Below are 18,892 nucleotides of genomic sequence, written 5' to 3' on the forward strand. Positions count from 1 at the left end.
TTGACATTAAATGAGTGCAGTCCTTTACGGTAAAGATTTTAGCACTGGAGTCTTCTGGAAGAGATGCAGGGTGATTAACAGCAAGACCAAGACCGAGAGGCAGAGAAGGTCCCCAACTAAATACAGCAGATGAATGTTGGGGTAAAGAGGGAGCGAAGGCGGAGGTCTCAATTTACCAGTCGGTCTACGTTCCTACCCTCACCTTATGGGCATGAGCTGTGGGTCGTGACCGAAAGAACAAAGTCCCGGAAACAAGCGGCCGAAATGAGTTTCCTGGCTCTCCCTTAGAGATTAGGTGAGAAGCTCGGTCATCAGGGAGGGGCTCAGTGTCGAGCCGCTGCTCCATCCGGATGAGGCGGCTGGGGCATCTGATTCGGACGCCTCCTTGGTGAGGTGGTCCGGGCACGTCCCACCGGAAAGAGACCCCGAGGACGACCCAGGACACGCTGGAGAGACTATGTCTCTCGGCTAGCTTGGGAACGCCTCGGGATCCCTCCGGAAGAGCTGGAGGAAGTGGCTGGGGAAAGGGAAGTCTGGGTATCCCTACTGAAGCTACTTCCCCCGCGACCCAACCCAGAAAAGTGGTAACGGTTGGATGTGTTGAATGCTCTATATGTGTTGCTGCACTGTGTCTCGAAGTAGCAGTTGTTTAAATACCTGATATCTGTGCTAGATATCTGTGGTGTTTCTTATTGTATGTTAGCATTGAGATAGGACACGTTTGTTAGATGATGGTTTTCGTTGAAGGATTTTGTTTTGAAATATGCAGTGATGAATGGACTTGTTGTAGGTGTCAGTTTCACAGTAAGCTTCAACCAGAAGTGATGAAAACAGCTTGAAGCAAGCATACATTGCCTCTAATTTGGAGACGTGTTGGCGTACAATTTAAATGCCTTTTAAATTTTTTCAAAACTTCCCCCCTGTGGTCTCTCTGTATTTCAAATATTTGTCCACCACATGGTGTAACCCCCCCCCCTTCAAAGTATGCAACAAAATGTCACCCATTTGACCGTTTTCTGCAAGGCCGGCAAATATATTTCAGTCGAAATGCCGTTCCGTAATGCGGGGGGATTTTACCCCTTTATTGTTCATCAGGGTCACGTTGTCGAGACTGAAAGGAAACACTGGAGTTCCTGTCTTGTATAGCGTGGAAAGAAGAGATAAGATTTAAAAAAAAAAGAAGAAGAAGAAGCTGACCCTGAGGCTCTCCATTAAGCAGCTGACCCGGGGTCAGCCGGCGCCTGATAGCGTAACGGCCGCCTCGCCCGGGAGTCACGTGACTTGCTGATAAGATACCCCGAAGTACAAGGGCCTCATTGTGGACTCTTCAAATGAATACAAAGATCCGATACAAGGACTCTGCGGGGGGAAAAAAAAAAATCGATAAAGATGCTCCATCTTCCGCAAATAGACGCTGCCCCCGCAAATAGATACGCGCTCCAATTAGTCGACGTTATCCGCTTAGTCGCAATTTTAAAACAGTTCCTGGGGGTCTTCATCACACGCATGTGGTATGCTTTCATCGAAATACCCCGAGGATGAGAAATTATGGTATATTTTACACTTGTATTTCTTAACTCCGCCCCCAGTATGCAGCGAATAGGAATTTCAACCAAAGCTTAATGCTAATATAGCTCAATGCTAATATATAATGGGAAACACCGTAGGCAGGCTAAGTTAAATTAGCATCGACTTCACAGTGGTTATGACTACACAGAAAGTTCCCTACTCAAAATTCGGACTTGCCTATAAAAGTCATAGAAATTAAATTAATGGTTGGGTTCACTGTACGACACAATTATGTATTTGCTAGCCAAAACAGCAGCACCTAGCAAGCGTGCGGAGTCCGGGCTGTCGAAGCGGCGAGACAGAGCGTCGAAAAGTTTTGCTTCTCGTTTGTTGAAAATATTCCACTTTTGTATCCAGTTTTCTGATCCTCGGAATCAGGTCTCTGGTGGGCGGATCCCGCGGGGGCGATCACATGAGGGTTGCTGTTGTTGCCACGCATTGCTGTTGAATGACCCGCCTCCTTTGCCCCCCACCAACCGGACATCCACTTGCCTGGTGGCAAAATGGCTCCTCAGTGGCAGTGAACGTTACATACGGTGGTTCAGAATCTGGACATCGTGGTCCTCAAAAGAGGCTGCCGATTCCGGGACCTACCGACGTTTGGCAGCTGCGAGGTTTCCGCTGAGTTACGCCTCCGATGACCTCAATCCCCGCAAACCGACCGGCGTCCCGAGGTCGCCTTTGATGAGGCGTTTGTCGGACGCAAGACAAAGTCTTCCGAGGCTTTCAAGGCTAATTCCTCACCGACGAGAAAGCTGTCGCAAAACACGTGAGGCGGTACCGATAATCGGACGCAGCCGCGCGGATGAGACGCTAGGTCGCGGCAGGGATGCGTGACCTTTGAACCCTTGGCAGCGGTCGCGCGTTGGCCCACACGCTGCTCTTCTGTTTGACTGAAGCGCAGCCAGAACGCCGGTTGAGGACGGTTCTGGGTCTTGGCATCCGGTCACGTTAATAATTGAGGAGGAACAAATGCTGAGCCGAAATGGTTGCCCACGGAGACAAAAAAAAATACAGATTTATTGATTTGTTTTTAATCGGAGCAAAAAAAATGACAATGAGTATTTTCATATGAAGACTGAGAATATGTTTACTAAGTAAAAAAAAAAATGAAAGAATGAAAAAGAACAAATTGAGCCAAAATGGTGGTCAAGGACAATTTGTTCCCGATGGACGCTTAAGGCAGGGGTGTCAAACTCATTTTTGTCGCGGGCCGCATTGGGGTCCCGGTTTCCCTCAGCGGCTCGTCATGACTGTGGAACAAAAATATGTAACCATCTCATCATATTTACATTATCGGTTTATGAACTACTTTTGGAATCAGAAATCAATCAATCAGAACTATTCACGTTTGATAACGCAAAAAGGCTTGGAATATCTCAATTTGATCATTTATGATATATCCATCCATCCATTTTTTTCCGCTTATCCTCACAAGGGTCGCGGGGAGTGCGGGGCACACCCTTAACTGGTCGCCAGCCAATCGCAGGGCACATAGACACAAACAGCCACACTCACAATAACACCTATGGGCAATTTAGTGTCCAATTAATTTCCAATAAATTTTGCATGTTTTGGGGATGTGGGAGAAAACCCACACAGGCGGGGCCGGGATTGAACCCGGAACCTCAGAACACTTTCCAGCTGCCCCATTTATGATGTATGACAATTTGAAATTTTGGTACAGATTTTTGCAAGAATCACAGAAATTGACACTAGATTTGGGTTTGCGGGCCACATGAAATCATGTAGCAGGCCAGATCTGGCCCCCCCGGCCTTGAGTTTGACACCTGTGTCTTACACAGGGAATTGTCCCATAAAAATGCAGGAAACATTATAATTGAGCCAAAATGGTTGGTACTCCAGAACAAGTTGGATCCTTTGAAGATTCAGGGGGCAAAGGGGGGGCAAAGGGGGGGGGGGGGCAGCCTTTGCCATAAAAGTAAAATTGCTGAAAATAACATGCAAATAACAGAGCTACAAATGCTGGTCCAAATCAGGTTGGCTGCCTTCCGTGACGTCAACCTCGCGCAAATTTCAACTTTGACCCCAAACGGTGGTCCGGATCAGGTCTAACTCTGTGAAGATGACGACAGCCGTTCTCTCATTGCGCCCGAACAATAAACCGGAAGAACCGCGTTAGCGCTGACGCTAACAGGAAACTCTTCCCGCATCTGCGGATACGACGCCGTCCCGTTGCCGTGGCGAGTGTTTGTTTGTATCTCTGTGGCGATTTTTACGGCGGTGACGGGGCCAGCTGGAGTGCGGAACGGAGTCGTAATCCAAAATCCGCTTTGAACCTTCGTGGAAAAGCCAGCTTCCTTATTTTCAATAAAAAAAAAATTGTATTTATCACCTTACTGGCTTTCCCGTCCGACGTTTGACGATAACGAAGTCGGTCAGTTGCCGTGCAATAAAAAGTCACTCACCTGTGTTTGTTTTATGACGTGGCAGGTGTGTCCCACGGGGGGGCTGGCGACCAAGGGGGAGGGGACGCCGCCTTAAAACGATGTAGAGGCGGAAACCGGTGCCAAAAGTGCCAGGAGGAGCCCAGCGGGTCTGACGGCGCTCGGAAGGTAAAGGGGGGGACGCTCGGGGCGGGGAGTCCAGCGTTGACCTGGGAAAACCGTCGGCTGTCGGTGTTGAGAAGCAGACCGAAGGGATCCTGGTCTTAAGAAGGGCCCACAACAGGAAACGGGGGCAAAAAAAATAGCAAAGGGGCTAAATCAAGGACCGGAAGGATTAAAAGGACCGCAAAGAACCAGAGGAACACGAAAGACTGGAAAACGGGACTATAAGAAGGACTGAAAGACAGACTACAAGAAGCAGTGAAGGAATGAATCAGCTTGAGTGAACGAGTCCTTAAAGAAGGCCCGATCAAGGACTTGGAAAGGCTTATAAATGAACTGAAAGGAGAACTAAGACCGGGACTTGAAGGAAGTGGGAAGAACTGAAAGAAAGACTCTCAGGACTTAGAGAAGGAATAAAAGAAGGCCCGACTAAAGAACTTCATGAAGGTCTGAAACGAGAACGTGAGGAGCAACGAAAACAAGGACTCAAACAAGGTCTTCAATGACCCTGAACTGAAGTAAGAACTTAAAGGCTTTCCGGAAGGACTGAAAGACTACAAGAGGTCCTGAAACAAGGACTGAGGGATTCAGAGGAGCAGCGAAAGGATCTGAAGTGAGCCCGGACCATGTGCCACGTGATCGTGACGTGTCGCTCCATGCTGTGGACGCTGCTGAGCATCGTGGCCGCCTTCGGCGAGCTCATCGCCTTCATGAGCAGCGACTGGCTGGTGGGCTTCCCGCGGACGCCAGACCACCACCGCCACGGCTCCTCCTCGGGGGCGGCGGCGGCGGCGGCTGCCGGCGAGGCCTACCGCCCCACGCTGGGCATCTACGGCCGCTGCGTCAAGCTGCCGCACCTCCAGCGCGGCGTCCTGTGCGGGCCCTACGCCGTCCACTTCGGGGAGATCGCCAGCGGGTTCTGGCAGGCCACGTCCATCTTCCTGGCGGCCGGGATCCTGCTGCTGTGCGCCGTGGCCTTCATCTCCGTCTTCACCATGTGCTTCCAGAGCATCATGAAGAAGAGCATCTTCAACGTCTGCGGGCTGCTGCAAGGCATCGCCGGTGAGGTTGCGCCGTCCCAAAGCAGAAATGTCACAAAATATGTATTTACGGTTTATAGGCATTTTCCACACTCAACAGTGATAAGTTGCCATCTATACCGTAGCCTCGGTACACGTAGTTTAACGCTAGCGCGGCGTTAGCATTAGTGCTGGGTTAGCATTATCACAGCACTAGCGTTAGCGTGGGGTTAGCCTTAGCTCGGGATACAGAAAGAGTTTAACACTAGCGCGGCGTTAGTGATAAACTCTTTCGGTATACAGAGACTTAGAACCACTTGCGGTAATGCTGGCGCTGCGCGAACACTAGCGCCGCATAAACCGCAGGGTTGAAAGCGTGTGAAAAGAGTCGCGGCTTGTAGGCTGGAAATTTCTTTGGGCTTGTCCCGTTAGAGGTTTAAAAAAACAAAAAAAAATTTGCTTTAAGATGCAATATTTGGCTAGTCTTTACCATTTATGAAACTGGAGTACCCGCAGAAAAGCCACGCAGGCACAGCGGCAACATGCAAACGCCGCACAAGCAGGGATTTGAACCCCGGGCCTCAGAACTGTGGAGGCAGCCGCTTGAACTCCCGTAATTTCCGGCCTACAGAAATACCATTTGGTACATAAATACGCCGCACCTGTGTAAAAGCCGCAAGTGCCCACATTAAAACACGAGATACTTGGAGAAAAAGATAATACACAGAAATTTTTTTCAAAGTTTAATACCTTAGCTTCGCTTAAGATAGCAACAACACGGTAGCACTAACAGGGCTGGTTAAAAAAAAAAAAAAAACATACCTGTAAAAATCACTAAGACGCGGCAGTAGCACACTAGCACACCGCTAACGCTAGCCCAGCACTAACAGGCCCGGTTAAAAATATATATATATATAAATATATATACCGGTAAAAATCACCAAGACGCGGCAGCAACACACTAGCACAGCGCTAACACGGCCGGTTAAAGAAAAAAAAACATACCGGTAAAAGTCACTTCCTCGGCACATATATTCCACCGGTCTCACGCTTACTTTTCCCGCTCGAGTGCCGCCTTGCGGCCGCTAGAAAGCGGTGCGCGAAATTAACCACATCACCGCGTAAACCGCGTGGGGGGGGGGGGGGGGGGGAGTCGCAGTTTGTAGGCCGGAAATTACGGTAGTCGTCCACCGTGCTGCAATTGACCAATTTTTTCAAAAACGAAAGCAAAGTCAAAATGCGACGTCAATCATCGCTCTCCGTACGATCAGTAGCGCTCCAAGTTGCGCGCTTGTGCGTATCCTAGTGCATGTTTGTGCACGAGTCCAGCGTGTGTGCGCATTTATTCATATTTGTGTATAAACTAGCGCGTTTGTGAACGTAGACCAGCGCACGTGTACGCGTCCGGCCTGCGAAATCCGTCCCTTCAGTCCGCCAGCGCGTCAGATGTAGCGCAACAACATGTGGAAAGAATTTCTGACCTACTTTTCATTTCCTCCTCGCTCGCCGCGCCTTCTCGCACAAAGAGAAACAAAAGCCGCAGAAAAATGCACGCGCGTGTACAGGAGATGAAGGGCGAAAACTTCTTTCTGCGGTTCGTGTGACGGAGGAGCTGCGAAACTCAAATCGCAAAAAAATGACAGTGGAGGTCGCGGTTGCAAAAGTGCGCACACCCTCTATTAACTTGGGGGCGTGGCCATCCATGGTCAGAATTCACATTCAACCTTATCTTCAATGGGACTCAGCACACACGCGGCACCCGTTTAACTGCGTCTGATTCATCCCAAATCAAGTTCTGGTGTTCTAGTGGACTTTTCCAGGCATTTGTGGTCTGCCGAGAGCTTCGGTGGCATCAGGGGGGAGTTTGAAGGGATTGAACTCTGTCTTAAAAAGATATAAAAAGCCGCAAGTGTGGCATTCGAACAGGGGTGTGTAGACTTTTTATAACCACTACATACAGTAAGAAAATTTGGTGTCGATTTAGGGTTTTAAAACGATGTTCGGGTTTCAAAGTTGGATTTAAAAATGGTTTTCAAATTAGTTTCTCGTTATAGTTTCAAAAGGGGCTTGAAATTAGTTTCAAAACCCCCCCGCGACCCTCTTGAGGATAAGCGGCAAAGAAAATGGATGAATGGATTAGTTTCAAAGTGGAACTTTCCTCACATTTGTTTTTTTTTTTTAAATTCGGCATATCTAAACATTAATTTTTTTAAATTAGCCATATTTTAAAATACATCCATACAATTAATACAATAAAATAGAACAAAAAAATCCAGTTATTGGGGGGAAAATGAGAAAGAAATGTATTGAAGTAAAATATAAGACTTCATTTTTAAAACACTGAACTTGTTATTTTTGAAATTGCATCAGGCGTGCTGTTATTTTTACATATTTTTGTTGCGCACGCCCCCGAATCCAACGGACTTTGTCTCTCTCTCTCTCTCAATCCGGGTCAGGCCTCTTCCTGATCCTGGGCCTGATGCTGTACCCGGCCGGCTGGGGCTCGGACAAGGCCCGCCTGTACTGCGGCGCGGAGGCGGCGCCGTACCGGCCCGGCCTGTGCTCCATGGGCTGGGCCTTCTACACGGCCGCCGGCGGGACGGCGCTCACCTTCCTGTGCGCCGTCTTCTCGGCGCAGGCGGAGATCGCCACGTCCAGCGACAAAGTGCAGGAGGAGATCGAGGAGGGCAAGAGCCTCATCTGCCTCCTCTGAACGCCGCCACCGGAGACTCGGCGCTGTAAATACGTGTACATAGATTCCGCGTTCCGTTGTCCGATCAGGGGGTTACGCCACTCCAGACTAATAAAAAGTCCACTCGCCGTTGGGATATTGACTGCCTCTGTCTATGTTGTCTGTGTTTGCGGGTAGAGAGCTGGTGCATGTGACGTCACCGTTCTCACGGCGCCATATTGCAGGTCAAACGGAGCCGCTCGACATTGCGGGAGACGTTGAACCGGAGCGGAATATTCGCAATACCTGAGACAAATATTCAAAGATGTCGGTCCGTGGAATGCCAGATGAAAAGACCGGAAAAGATCGACGGATTTCGGCAATTAAACGCGACTGATGGTGCCCGACCAAAATACGCACACGCCTGTGTAGCGATCGCTTCACTTCAGGTAGGAATCGTTCTTCTCAATCTCAAATTACCAAAAAGTATTTCTTATGCCAAGTTGGCTCATTTGAGAACAATATTTAAAAAAAAAAAAAGACAGGGCGTCATCTCCAATGTACACGGAAGCGTGTTGCGGCCACACGTTAAACTTTGGTAAACCTCTCCGTGACTTTTTTTTTTTTTTTTAAATATGCATTGTTCTCAAATGAGTCCAATGCATATTAAAAAAATAAAATAAAATAAACAATCGGTCACACAGAAGTTTACATAGGTTAACGTGTGGGCGTAACACGCTCCCGTGTACCGGGGCTGAAGCTTATCCCAGCGTTTTTTTTGTTTTAAATACGCATTGGACTCATTTGAGAACAATGCATATTAAAAAAAAAAAAAAAACCTACGTCACGGAGAAGTTTACCAAAGTTTAACATGTGGCCGCAACGCGCTTCCGTGTACGGAGGAGCCGACTCGACTCCCCCCCCCAATCATAGTCAATGAATGCGTGTTTGTGTAAAACCAGGGGGTCATTTATTGAAATATTGGTATTTGTATTGAAAAAAAATCTGACAGGCTCCATCATTATGTGGGATTTATTCCTGATTGAGAGCAGATCCAGCAACAAATTATTTGTTCGTGTCCAGATTTTTATACGCTTTCAAACCTTTCTGTGTAAATCTCGACGAGCTACTCACCAGATCCACGTGTAGATCCAGTTGTCCAAGACAAGCGGAAGCGTATTAACAGTCATATTTCTTATCGGCATTAAATGCCGAGATTATCTAACTTTTCCACGTACCTTCGTTTATTTTCACCTTGTAAATGTTTAACGGTAGCGGACAAAACTCTGAGGGCGTCGTTACAAGACGTATTTCCGTGTCGTCTCCGACCGACTTAGCGTTGAGCAATGCTGAGCTTGCCCGGCAGTAGGGCGAGGTAAACAAAAGTCACGTGATTTTTATGGCCGAGGTGAACTGTCATGATGGCTCGTCAACGTTGTGAATAGCTCATTGTCGCCCTCTAGTGGAAAATCGGCCCCGGTGCACCACGGTTTCCGGAAAAATCTCTTCAAATTTGTGACACACATTACAAGGTCTAGGTAAATTTTTTTTTTTTTTAATTGTTTTCTTGAAGAAGAAAAGCAAAAGATGTTTTAAAAAGAACATTTCATCCGGCACCAATAAATATTACAAACATCATGGCGGAACCGAAAGTCGAAGTTCGCCAAGTTTAAATCTTTCCTTCACATTTTGATTTTTCAGTGTTTCTACCGTCCGTCTTCGGTGCGACCGCGCCTTGAAATGAATAAAACTCGAGCAGTAATTTACACGTTGGTCATTTGCGTGCGTGAAGTGTCTGAGGCAGGCATTGATCAAACTTAAGTCCTTCACGTTCCCGTCCAGCCGCTGCATTGCTTGAAATGCGTGAAGAGAACGCGGGTGGCCGTTGCGCCATCCTGAGTGCGAGTGAGGTAAAGGTGAAAAAACCCGGAAAAAGAAAACAACCACATCCTTACATAAATGTCGTTTTTCTTACGATGATCCTCAGTTTAGCTATTTTTAAAATCGCGGCCGCTGGGACGGAATGGGGAGCATGTGGGGTGCTATTTACATGCAGGCCGCTAGAGGGAAGCAGCGCTTCACTTTGCATTCAAGGCAATTGAATGAAAATGTTAAAGCGAAAAAAGTCAATCTAGCAAAGAATCATTTTTTTTTTTGGGGCGGGGGGGATCATTTTACTGCCCTTTTTCGCGCTAAATCTGGGGAAGTAGATTAGTGGCGCCAGGATTTGAACTTGAAATGTAAAGTCATCACATTGTCAAAGGTTGGATTTCAGTGTAACAATTAAAAGTAAGTAAGTAAGCTTCTTTCGGCTTGTCCCTTTAGGGGTCCTCGCAGCGTGACATCACAGATTCATGCTCACATTTTTTAAACCGGACATAACCCGTTGAGGCCCCAGTGGGATGTGAACTCACAACCCCTGGTTTCCCAAACCAATGCTCTAACCACTGAGCTATGGGGCCTCTTCAATGGTAACAATTCAACTGGCTAATTGCTAACAGCCAGCCGATCTTGCAACACTTTCTAAGTCATGTGACCAAGAAAGTGTTACTGCGATTGGCTGGCTGTTTGGCCTTGACCTGAAGTAACCCCGCCTGGCGGCACAGACGGTGAATTTCGTACAGCGAATTGTTAACATTGAAAAATTATAGCAAAATACAACTATTGAAAATGTCATCACTTTACATTTCATATTCAAATCCTGGCTGCACTAATATACTTCCATAAAAATCGAGACAATATTTGTTCCAATCTACTACTTTCCTCCCCTAAAAATACAAAATGCATTTTTCTTTCTCAAGGATATAACAAGGTGCTCCCCTCCCTCAACAAAATCAACTTTTAATGTCTCCTATTCCTACTTTTTCCTTTTAAATATAAATAATATGCCTTTTGGGGTGATTTAAAAAAAAAAGAAAAAAAATTCTCATATTTTTTTCCCAAACAATTCTGAAATTATTCACACAAGCTTGTGTGCTTTGTCGAAAGTTTTGTCCAAGGAAAACTGACTAGCTTTGTAAAATTAGTCTCCCCCACCTCAAAAATAATGCTGAAATTTTTTGGGGGGGAATAATGACTGCATCAAAATAAAAAATATCAGCTGTTCCTGTAATATTTGCCTTCTAATGACTTTTTTCCCCCTTCAAAATAGTTGTATACCCCCCCCCCCCCCGCATATCCAACTTTATTCTTGTAAATGCCTTTTTGAAAAAACACTTAAAAAAAAAAAAGTCTTGTATTATTCCAATTGTAGTAATATACACATTTTTTAAATCAAAATGAAATTTCTGTTAATTTCAATACTTTTTGTCTTACACATTTAAAAAAATTAAATGGCCTTTGTTTTATAAATTCCAACAATATTAGCGTTGAATTGTTATTTTACGGTTTCGCCTCAAAATGTACTTTATCTTTTTATACTTGATTTCAATTGAATAATAATTTACTTAATTTTACTTTACTTTTTTTCCACTTTGAAAAATAATTGCAACCTAAGCTCCCCCCCTTTTTATAATGTCGCAAATTTTTTTTTACCCCTTCTTCAAAATCTGACATAATCTTTGCCCCCCCCCCCGTCTCCAACTGTATTTGATTGCGTTTTTCGAAGGAAGCGCGATGGAAAGTAGGTACGGTCGAGCGGCCGGCGACGAGCGCGCACGTTCGAGTCCCCCCCTTTCTCAGATGCTCTCCTTGAAGGCTCCCTGCGCCGCTTTGGAGCCGGCGGTGGCGGCGGCCGTCTGCACCGTCTTGTTGGACATGACGCCCGCCGCCAGCTCCTGCTGGGCCTTCTGGAAGCTGGCGCCGGTGGTCCGGTACATGGCGTGCACCTGACGGGGGGGGGGCGCCAAAGAGGTGAAAACGGGCCCACGGGGGGCCGCTAAACGGCGGCGGGCGGCATTTCCCACCTTTTTGAACATGACCAGCGACATGACGGCCTGCGCGGTGAACAGCGCCGCCACCAGGACGGTCAGCACGCCCACGGCAATGCTGACGTTGAGGCACGTCAGGGCCGAGACCCACCCGCTGGGGAGGGGGGCCGCCCGCAAAAAGAGATTTTACCAAGCATATCGTAATAATATAAGAAAAGCGGTGGCTTTTTTTTTGGGCTGTCGAGTAAACAAACGCACCGCGAAACTACAGCAACCGCGTACGTAGAACTACGGGGGGCGGCGAACGCTACCCGTGGACCCGTTTCCTTACCAGGCTCCCCATCCCGGGAGGCCCACGCTTTGCAACACGTAGACGCCCACCTGGCACACGTACACGAAGAAGAACACGAAGAAGCGGAACGAGCTGTCGCTCCTGCCGCAGAAGAAGAAGACGACGATGACGCCGCGCGCGGCGGGAAGTCGACACGGCCGGTCCGGCGCGGGACTCACTTGAATGCCCCGTAAACGGGTCGGTACCAGCACACGAAGGAGCACGGCGTGAAGAGCAGGAACCAGAGGATGGCCAGGCCGAAGTCGGCGCCGCGCCCCGGGTCCACGCAGAACCACGCCAGAGTGCCCAGCAGGTTAGCCAGCAGCGTCCCCGTGTGGACTGGAGGTGAAGTACAAGGCACAATGCGGTTGCCGTTTTGCAGCGATCCTCACAACCCGGCCTCCGAAGCAAAAAAAAAAAAAAATGATCTGAGCGTCATGTGACCCAATCGGCGGCAGACACGCACACATCCACAGATAGTACATGATCTTGACCGTCTTCTGGTACTCCACGGGAATGTCCACCGTGACGTCGTGGTAGAAACACGGCCCCACCGGGAACTTCTCCGGGAGCGGCGGCCAGTTGTTCTTCCTGCCTGGGGGGGGCACAACACATTCAGTACACACACACACACGGAGATACCAACCATCCATTGTCCATAAATACAGTACAGTACAACACACTTAAAATGTTTTGTTTTTTAAAGCTTTTGCAATGTTTTTGTATTACTTTGTATTTTAGAAGTCATTTGAAGCTATCGCACAAAACATTTTTCCATTACTTTTGTTAATTAAAAAAAAAAAAGTTTACAAGGCTGGGGCCGAGTCGCTACAGCCTCGCCTACCCTACGACTAAAGCATACATTTTCAGCAAAAATAAATGTATTTCTTAAATTATTTTATTATATAAAGTATTTAAATGATGCAGTTTATTATCAGGAAAAGCTAAAAAAGAATGGCTTAAAAAGCCAAATTTAGGCTTGGAACGCATTATTTTATTTTCCATTAATTGTAATGGGAACTATCGAGTTGGTTTTTGAACAACTCACTTCTCGAAGGGAACCGAGGTTGCCCCCCCCGTAACAAAGCTATATAAGCATTCACACCGACATAGTTGGTCCCTTTAAAGATGTGCTACAATTTCACAAAACGTGGTTTGGTTTCTCTCCGCGTGGCGAATTAATGTGGCATTTGCGAAATGCCACAAAAAGACCACCCGAAGACGCAGAAATGGGGAAACGTTCGTGGCCCCCCCCCAAAAAAATCTTTTGGTGAGTGCTGTACTGTCAGTTAGATGACGATAACGGAAGGACCTCCAGAAGCGCTGAGCGACTGCATCTCGCGCTCTCGCCGGTCCAGCTCGGCCGCCTTCCTTTCCAGCTCTTCCTGCCTTCTCAGCAGCTCGCCGGCGCCCCCTGTCGACTCCTGAGCGTCAAGGCGTACGTGAGCGTGACACCTTTTCAATAAATGGGGGTGGAGGGGTGGGATGGGGGGGGGATGTCACCTGCACCCGAGGCTGAGAGTAGACGGGCGGCTCCTCCGTGGGCTTCATGATGGCGGGCTGCGTCGGGGCGCCGGGGGTCACCGCCGGGGGGGGCTTGCTCGCCATCGCCGCCTAGACGTGCGCACACGCGTTTGGAGAGAGAAAAAAAAAAAAATTGATGGAAAATCATAATGAAGAGACACGTTTCATTGAATTGATCCATTACAGCGTAGGTGTCAAACATGAGGCCAGGGGCCGGATCTGGCCCGCCACATGATTTTGTGTGGCCCGCGGAGGCAAATCGTATGTATCAACTCTCATGAATTTTTTTTCTGTCAAAATCTGTACCAAAATTGTCATTACAAAAATGACAACATTCAGCTATTACAAGCATTTTTGTGTGACCAAACAACAACATTTCTGATTCCAAAACAAGTTCATAAATTTCATATGTAAATATGATGAGGCGGTTAAAGATTTTTTAAGGTTCCACAATTGTTAACTGCCCTCTGAGGGTGAACCGTAAGTAAAACGTGGCCTGCGACAAAAACGGGTTTGACACCCCCGCGTTGGAGTGTTAAAAAGTTGTTCATCTTCCCGCCCTTTTACAGTGAAGTACCCCGAATACTCACTTTACACTGCATAAAAAAATTATTTTCCACAATGTTTATTTCTCACTCCATTTTAAGTTCAAATTGTCAAAGTAAATGAGAACAGTTTAAACGTAGACGTTTAAACGCCACATCCTTTCACCGAACTTAGCTTCACGCTAACGTACAATGGGAAACCGCATCGTCGGGATACCGGAAATTAGCGCAGATGTCACCGAGCGCTTTCAAACGACTGCTACGTCAACACACATAGAGCAACAACACATAGAACGAAACTCACGTGGTCCTATTCTATCTGATCTACGGGGAACAAAGAATTCTACTAGTTTGGGTCGCGCAAGTCCAAATTCGGACTGTAAAACTCCAAAAACCTGATGCTGCGCTAAAATCCACATTGACGCATCACCACCAGGCTATGCTACCATTAGCGCGTTTGTTTTTTTTTGTCGTCTCCCCAACCAATTTCCCCGAGCGATAAAACGCTGACCGGTTTGGCGTCCGTGAAGGGGTTGTACTCTTCCAATCGCGCCGCCATCGCCGTCGCCGTCGTCGTCGTCGTCTGCCTGGCTTGCGTCACGGAAGGGTCCTGAAACACATCGGAAACATTTTACCCTTTGAACCGCCATTTTTTAACAGATACGGCTGCTTTTTTCTGAGAAGCAAGACGCAAAATTTTTGTAGCAGTAGCCGCTTACGTGAATAACCAAAAGAAAATACAAACGATACAAACATTGTTTTTGTAAATCTTATTTTAGCAAATAAATCAGCAACTATTTTGATCATCAATTGATCGCTTCGGGATGTTGTTCAGTTAAAATTTTCCCAAACCTCAGTTTATCATTGAGTTGAATTATTATTTTTTTCCTGATTGTTAAAATAATGACCAGCTGCATTCCTACAAGTAGCGTACAGTCGACGGAAAAGTACTACCTTGGCCGCCGTCCCCGCTAGCTTAGCATCAGCCTCCCGCGCGCTCTTCAGATCCAAAATGAGGCGAACCTCCTGGTCTTCCCCAACATATCCCGAGTCCCCCCCCCCACGCAAAAGTGGACTCCTTCTTGTCACCAGACCCCCCCCCCCCGCCCTAAATAATTCACACGGGGGGGCTGTTGTGAAACATTAATACGCCGGAACGTGCCAAACAAAGACCGTTTTGGTTCAGTTCTGAACTGTTTCTTTTTTTTTTTTGGGGGGGGGGGATGTTTTCACGAAGGAGGCAGCACAGTGGTAAGTGGCTACAAAGTCTGCCTCACAGTACTGAGGTTCGATGTTCAAATCTCAGATGGGGGTGGGGGGACTTCCTGCACTCAAGCTCGTCTTCTGTGGGTACTTTGAAATAAAATTGACCAAAAGAGGACATACAACATTTTCCCCAAAATTAAAATTTTTTTCTCCCCAGAGAAAATATACATTTAATTATTTTTTGGTTACTATACTGTAGACTTTTTATGAAAATATACAACACGCATTCTGCGTAAGTATATATTTTAAACCTACCGCCACACACTACTTTTTTTAGACAGAAAGATACAGCTAGTTTAGAAAAAAATATTAAATGTCCAATTTTTTCATTGTTGAAATGTACACATTTTTTCTAGAAAATATGCTATTTTTTTTAAACATATGCCCTTTTCAAAAATATTTTTGGGGGGCTGTATTCATTTATATTCATGGACTTTAGATTCACCGAAGACTCCGGCATGAATGTTTTTTTTTAATTATTATTTTTATTGTTAGCCGAATTGCAAAAATCGCCTGCGTCGTTTTTAACTTGGATTTGTGAAATTCATGAGCAATATTCATGTGCTTTAGCATAAACCTTTTCTGAACCCCCGAAAAGAATTGCGACAGGTTGAAACGAGGCAAGTATACTTTCCTTGTTTATTAAAATTGCGATTTTTTTGTTTTTACTCTGAAAACATTTTTCGAATTGCGCTATAGAATATGGATGGATTGATTTTTCTAGATGGGAGGGGGGGGGTCGTAAAGTTACAGTATCAATGGACTCGCAGTGGAGAAGCGTTGCCCCGATTGGCCGAGAAAAGTGGGACGACCCCCGTTGTGCAGCCTGTGGGTGGGAGGGAGGATGTGGGGGGGGGGGGGGCTCCCCATCCCTTTAGCATATGCGTCCTTTTGCTAGCCCTCGGGCGATGGCGTGCATGCCAAAAACATGGCGGCCCCGCTGGGCTCCGTGTGAATAATTTACACAGCGTGGGGGTGGGGGATTTACAACACGAGTGTCGTTCAAGAGCCGTCGATTGACTTTCAACGAGTGGCCGATTCATCGGTTTTTGTCCACTTTCAGATTTGGGACTGGAATTTGTTCACATTTTTCCAGTTCCGTCGAGTTCACCCCCCCCAAAAAAAAGCACTACTTTCATGGAAGACCATGCGCAATGCTAACAGCGGTTAGTCTACTTATTTATTGGACACCTGAATAACCGACAGCAATATTAAAATGTTAGCGGCCCACACAGAAAGATTGAAGCAAAAAAAATTGGAGTGACCCAGCCCGCTTCTCTTGTGTTACATAAATTGGACTTTCAAGTTCTCTAAATTCCGACACCCTGTGAGGCGGTGAAGGGGTCTGAATGTCAGGTCAAATGTCAAATTCAATGTCAAATGCTTGTTAAATATATCTTTTTTAAAATTGTGTTTAGAGCTGACAATAACTGTTTATTGTGTCAATAAAGACGATCCATCGTCGGTTGGACTTTTTTATTGATTGCAACAGCACTTTTAATACAGAAAACTTAATTAACACAATGACAAATAAGTCTCCATAAGGTCTTTTCTTTTTAACACATGCGATTATTGACAGATGTACAGCACCCACTAGTGGCAAGGAGGACTTAATGTCAAATTTCTTTTCCTTTAAGTATCGGTAGCTAGTACTAGCAAGTTCAAATCAATCATATCAAAAACCTTTTGATTCCTGCTATAGTTAATCACCAATCACGATATAAAAAAAATGAAACCTCGAGCTAGCAAAAGTGAATAAATAATAATCAGCGAATGGGTTGCCGCCATATTGGAGCCGATGACTCATTTTCAATTTTTACGAAATGTCGGAGGTATGACTATCAAACTTGATATTTTTTGGGGCAAATGGACAGGAATTCCCGGGAATCCCGTAGAGGACGTCAGGAAAAATGACCCAGAAGGTACTTCTTGCCTTTTTTTTTTTTTTTTTACAATTTCCGATTTGAAAGATGGCTGCTTCAGCTTTGTCACAAAAAAGCACTTTTGCTAAGTCAGGATTAATTTGTGTTATTTAGCGATGCATCATGGTAAATCATACCTGTCAACTTTTCAGAGTGCCAACCTGTATAAACTATCAAAAAAAAATCCTTAAAAAATACTGAAGCAAATTATGTCAAAATAACGGAGGGAAAAAACAAAGACAAAAAATCTCCATCATGATAATATCTGAAGTTAATGTCTAATTATCACATTCTATTTAGTGGCATTACTGTGTTCAGAATTGTATTCACGTGTAACTTTCTCCACCAACTCTAAATGGCGACCCTTCGGCTCAAAATTACAGCATCCGTCCATATTGACTTTGCGGAAAACAGACATTTTCAGAATCCGCATGATGTGTAAGATTCACCACAAAATCCGTATGAATGACGGCTAAACCGTACGAGTTGACAGGTATGGTAAATCGCGTCGGAATAGGCTGCTGATGGGCCAACGATTATCATATGAAAGTTTCATAGGAATATCTAAACAATTAAAATTACGGGCATCGAAAAACATATTTCGGTCACAAATTTCCCATTGTTTCTAATGGAAATGGAAAACGTTATTCACCCCTGACTTCTGAAATTCAAATTTTAATAATTTTTTTAGTCCTGAACCGATCATATTGCTCTTGGTGTCGTTGGAAAGTTTATTTCACGCTCTTTCGGGATAAATAATCCCTTTGAGCATCATAGCAATGGATAGGTTTCCAATGACGTCACCACCACCCTTAGACCAATCGGATTAATTAACGATACAAAAAAAACTTCATCTATCACCCGTGTTCTGTGACACACAAGATGGCGGAACTGGAATGGCGTCAAACTTTGGTACTTACCTTGATAATGAACTTCTCAAAATATCTGCGTCTTGTCACACAATTTGCTCGTTTACAACATATATGAATAATAGTGCCTCGCAGTAGCACCGCAAATCTGTTTATGGCTTTAAGGTACAACAACATACTACAAAATTTCCCCCCCGCAAAAAAAGTTTGAATTATTGAACAGGCAGTGAGGTCATACTAACGTTTTCAAGTTCAGTCAATATTGTCGTTTTTGCAGATTATAAATGATGTGTCAGCGCCTTTCTTTTCGTTGGTTTGTCAAATAAACGTGATTTATGTTGGCAGCAAAACATAATTAGCGCTAAAAACAGACGTGAGTTGAAGTCTCATCATGTAAAAAAAAAAGCGTTTTGATCACGAGGGCGAGGCTAACGTGGCTAAGCTAACAGCTAATTTTCATTTACCTGGAAAGGGTTGCTGAGCTCCGGCTCCGTGAACGCGTTGCTGTCGTGCTCCGACATGGTTCTACCAACTTCACCACCCTCGTTGAGATGACAACAAACAAAAATATATATCTATATAGAAAAATAATCGTGAGAGGAACACAGAAAACGGGGAAAGAAAAAAACTCAATGTTGACAGTACTGAATGCCGCTTGAAGAGATCTTTACCCAAGGCGAGAGGAATCCTCATAACGCGACCGCAAATGCGGAAGTGGTGAACATTACGTCACTAAT

The 18,892-nt window shown here is 45.7% G+C and overlaps 2 protein-coding genes and 1 non-coding gene across 10 annotated transcripts in view; 1 reads left to right on the forward strand and 2 right to left on the reverse strand.

Moving 5' to 3' along the window:
- Nucleotides 1-7,992, forward strand: part of lhfpl2a (LHFPL tetraspan subfamily member 2a) — a 30,511-nt gene extending 22,519 nt beyond the window's left edge. For all 3 annotated transcript variants that reach the window (XM_061801893.1, XM_061801892.1, XM_061801894.1), the window contains 2 exons: nt 4,024-5,201; nt 7,615-7,992. In XM_061801893.1, coding sequence (XP_061657877.1) covers nt 4,766-5,201; nt 7,615-7,871 — 693 coding nt within the window. In that variant the 5' untranslated portion in view covers nt 4,024-4,765 and the 3' untranslated portion in view covers nt 7,872-7,992. The remainder of the gene's footprint in view (nt 1-4,023; nt 5,202-7,614) is intronic.
- Nucleotides 7,993-10,218: 2,226 nt separating this feature from the next.
- Nucleotides 10,219-10,291, reverse strand: trnap-ggg (transfer RNA proline (anticodon GGG)). Its single transcript has one exon. It is a non-coding gene; the product is annotated as a tRNA-Pro (tRNA).
- Nucleotides 10,292-10,477: 186 nt separating this feature from the next.
- On the reverse strand, nt 10,478-18,878 carry LOC133491002 (secretory carrier-associated membrane protein 1-like). 6 transcript variants are annotated; one of them, XM_061801809.1, is made up of 10 exons: nt 18,801-18,877; nt 18,620-18,697; nt 14,610-14,708; nt 13,533-13,643; nt 13,342-13,453; nt 12,496-12,624; nt 12,209-12,368; nt 12,030-12,131; nt 11,735-11,852; nt 10,478-11,656 (listed from the first exon to the last, which is right to left on the reverse strand). In XM_061801809.1, the coding sequence occupies exons 1-10, from the start codon at nt 18,846-18,848 to the stop codon at nt 11,507-11,509; spliced, it is 1,107 nt and encodes a 368-aa protein (XP_061657793.1). In that variant the 5' UTR covers nt 18,849-18,877; the 3' UTR covers nt 10,478-11,506. The 6 variants fall into 6 exon arrangements, 5 of the variants coding, with proteins under 5 accessions (XP_061657793.1, XP_061657795.1, XP_061657797.1 ...); XM_061801811.1 differs by having other exon boundaries at nt 18,620-18,730; nt 18,827-18,860; XM_061801813.1 differs by having other exon boundaries at nt 18,827-18,845.
- Between the last annotated feature and the right edge of the window lie 14 nt (nt 18,879-18,892).

Source organism: Syngnathoides biaculeatus, chromosome 17, assembly GCF_019802595.1.
Source record: "Syngnathoides biaculeatus isolate LvHL_M chromosome 17, ASM1980259v1, whole genome shotgun sequence".
Classification (NCBI taxonomy): domain Eukaryota; kingdom Metazoa; phylum Chordata; class Actinopteri; order Syngnathiformes; family Syngnathidae; genus Syngnathoides; species Syngnathoides biaculeatus.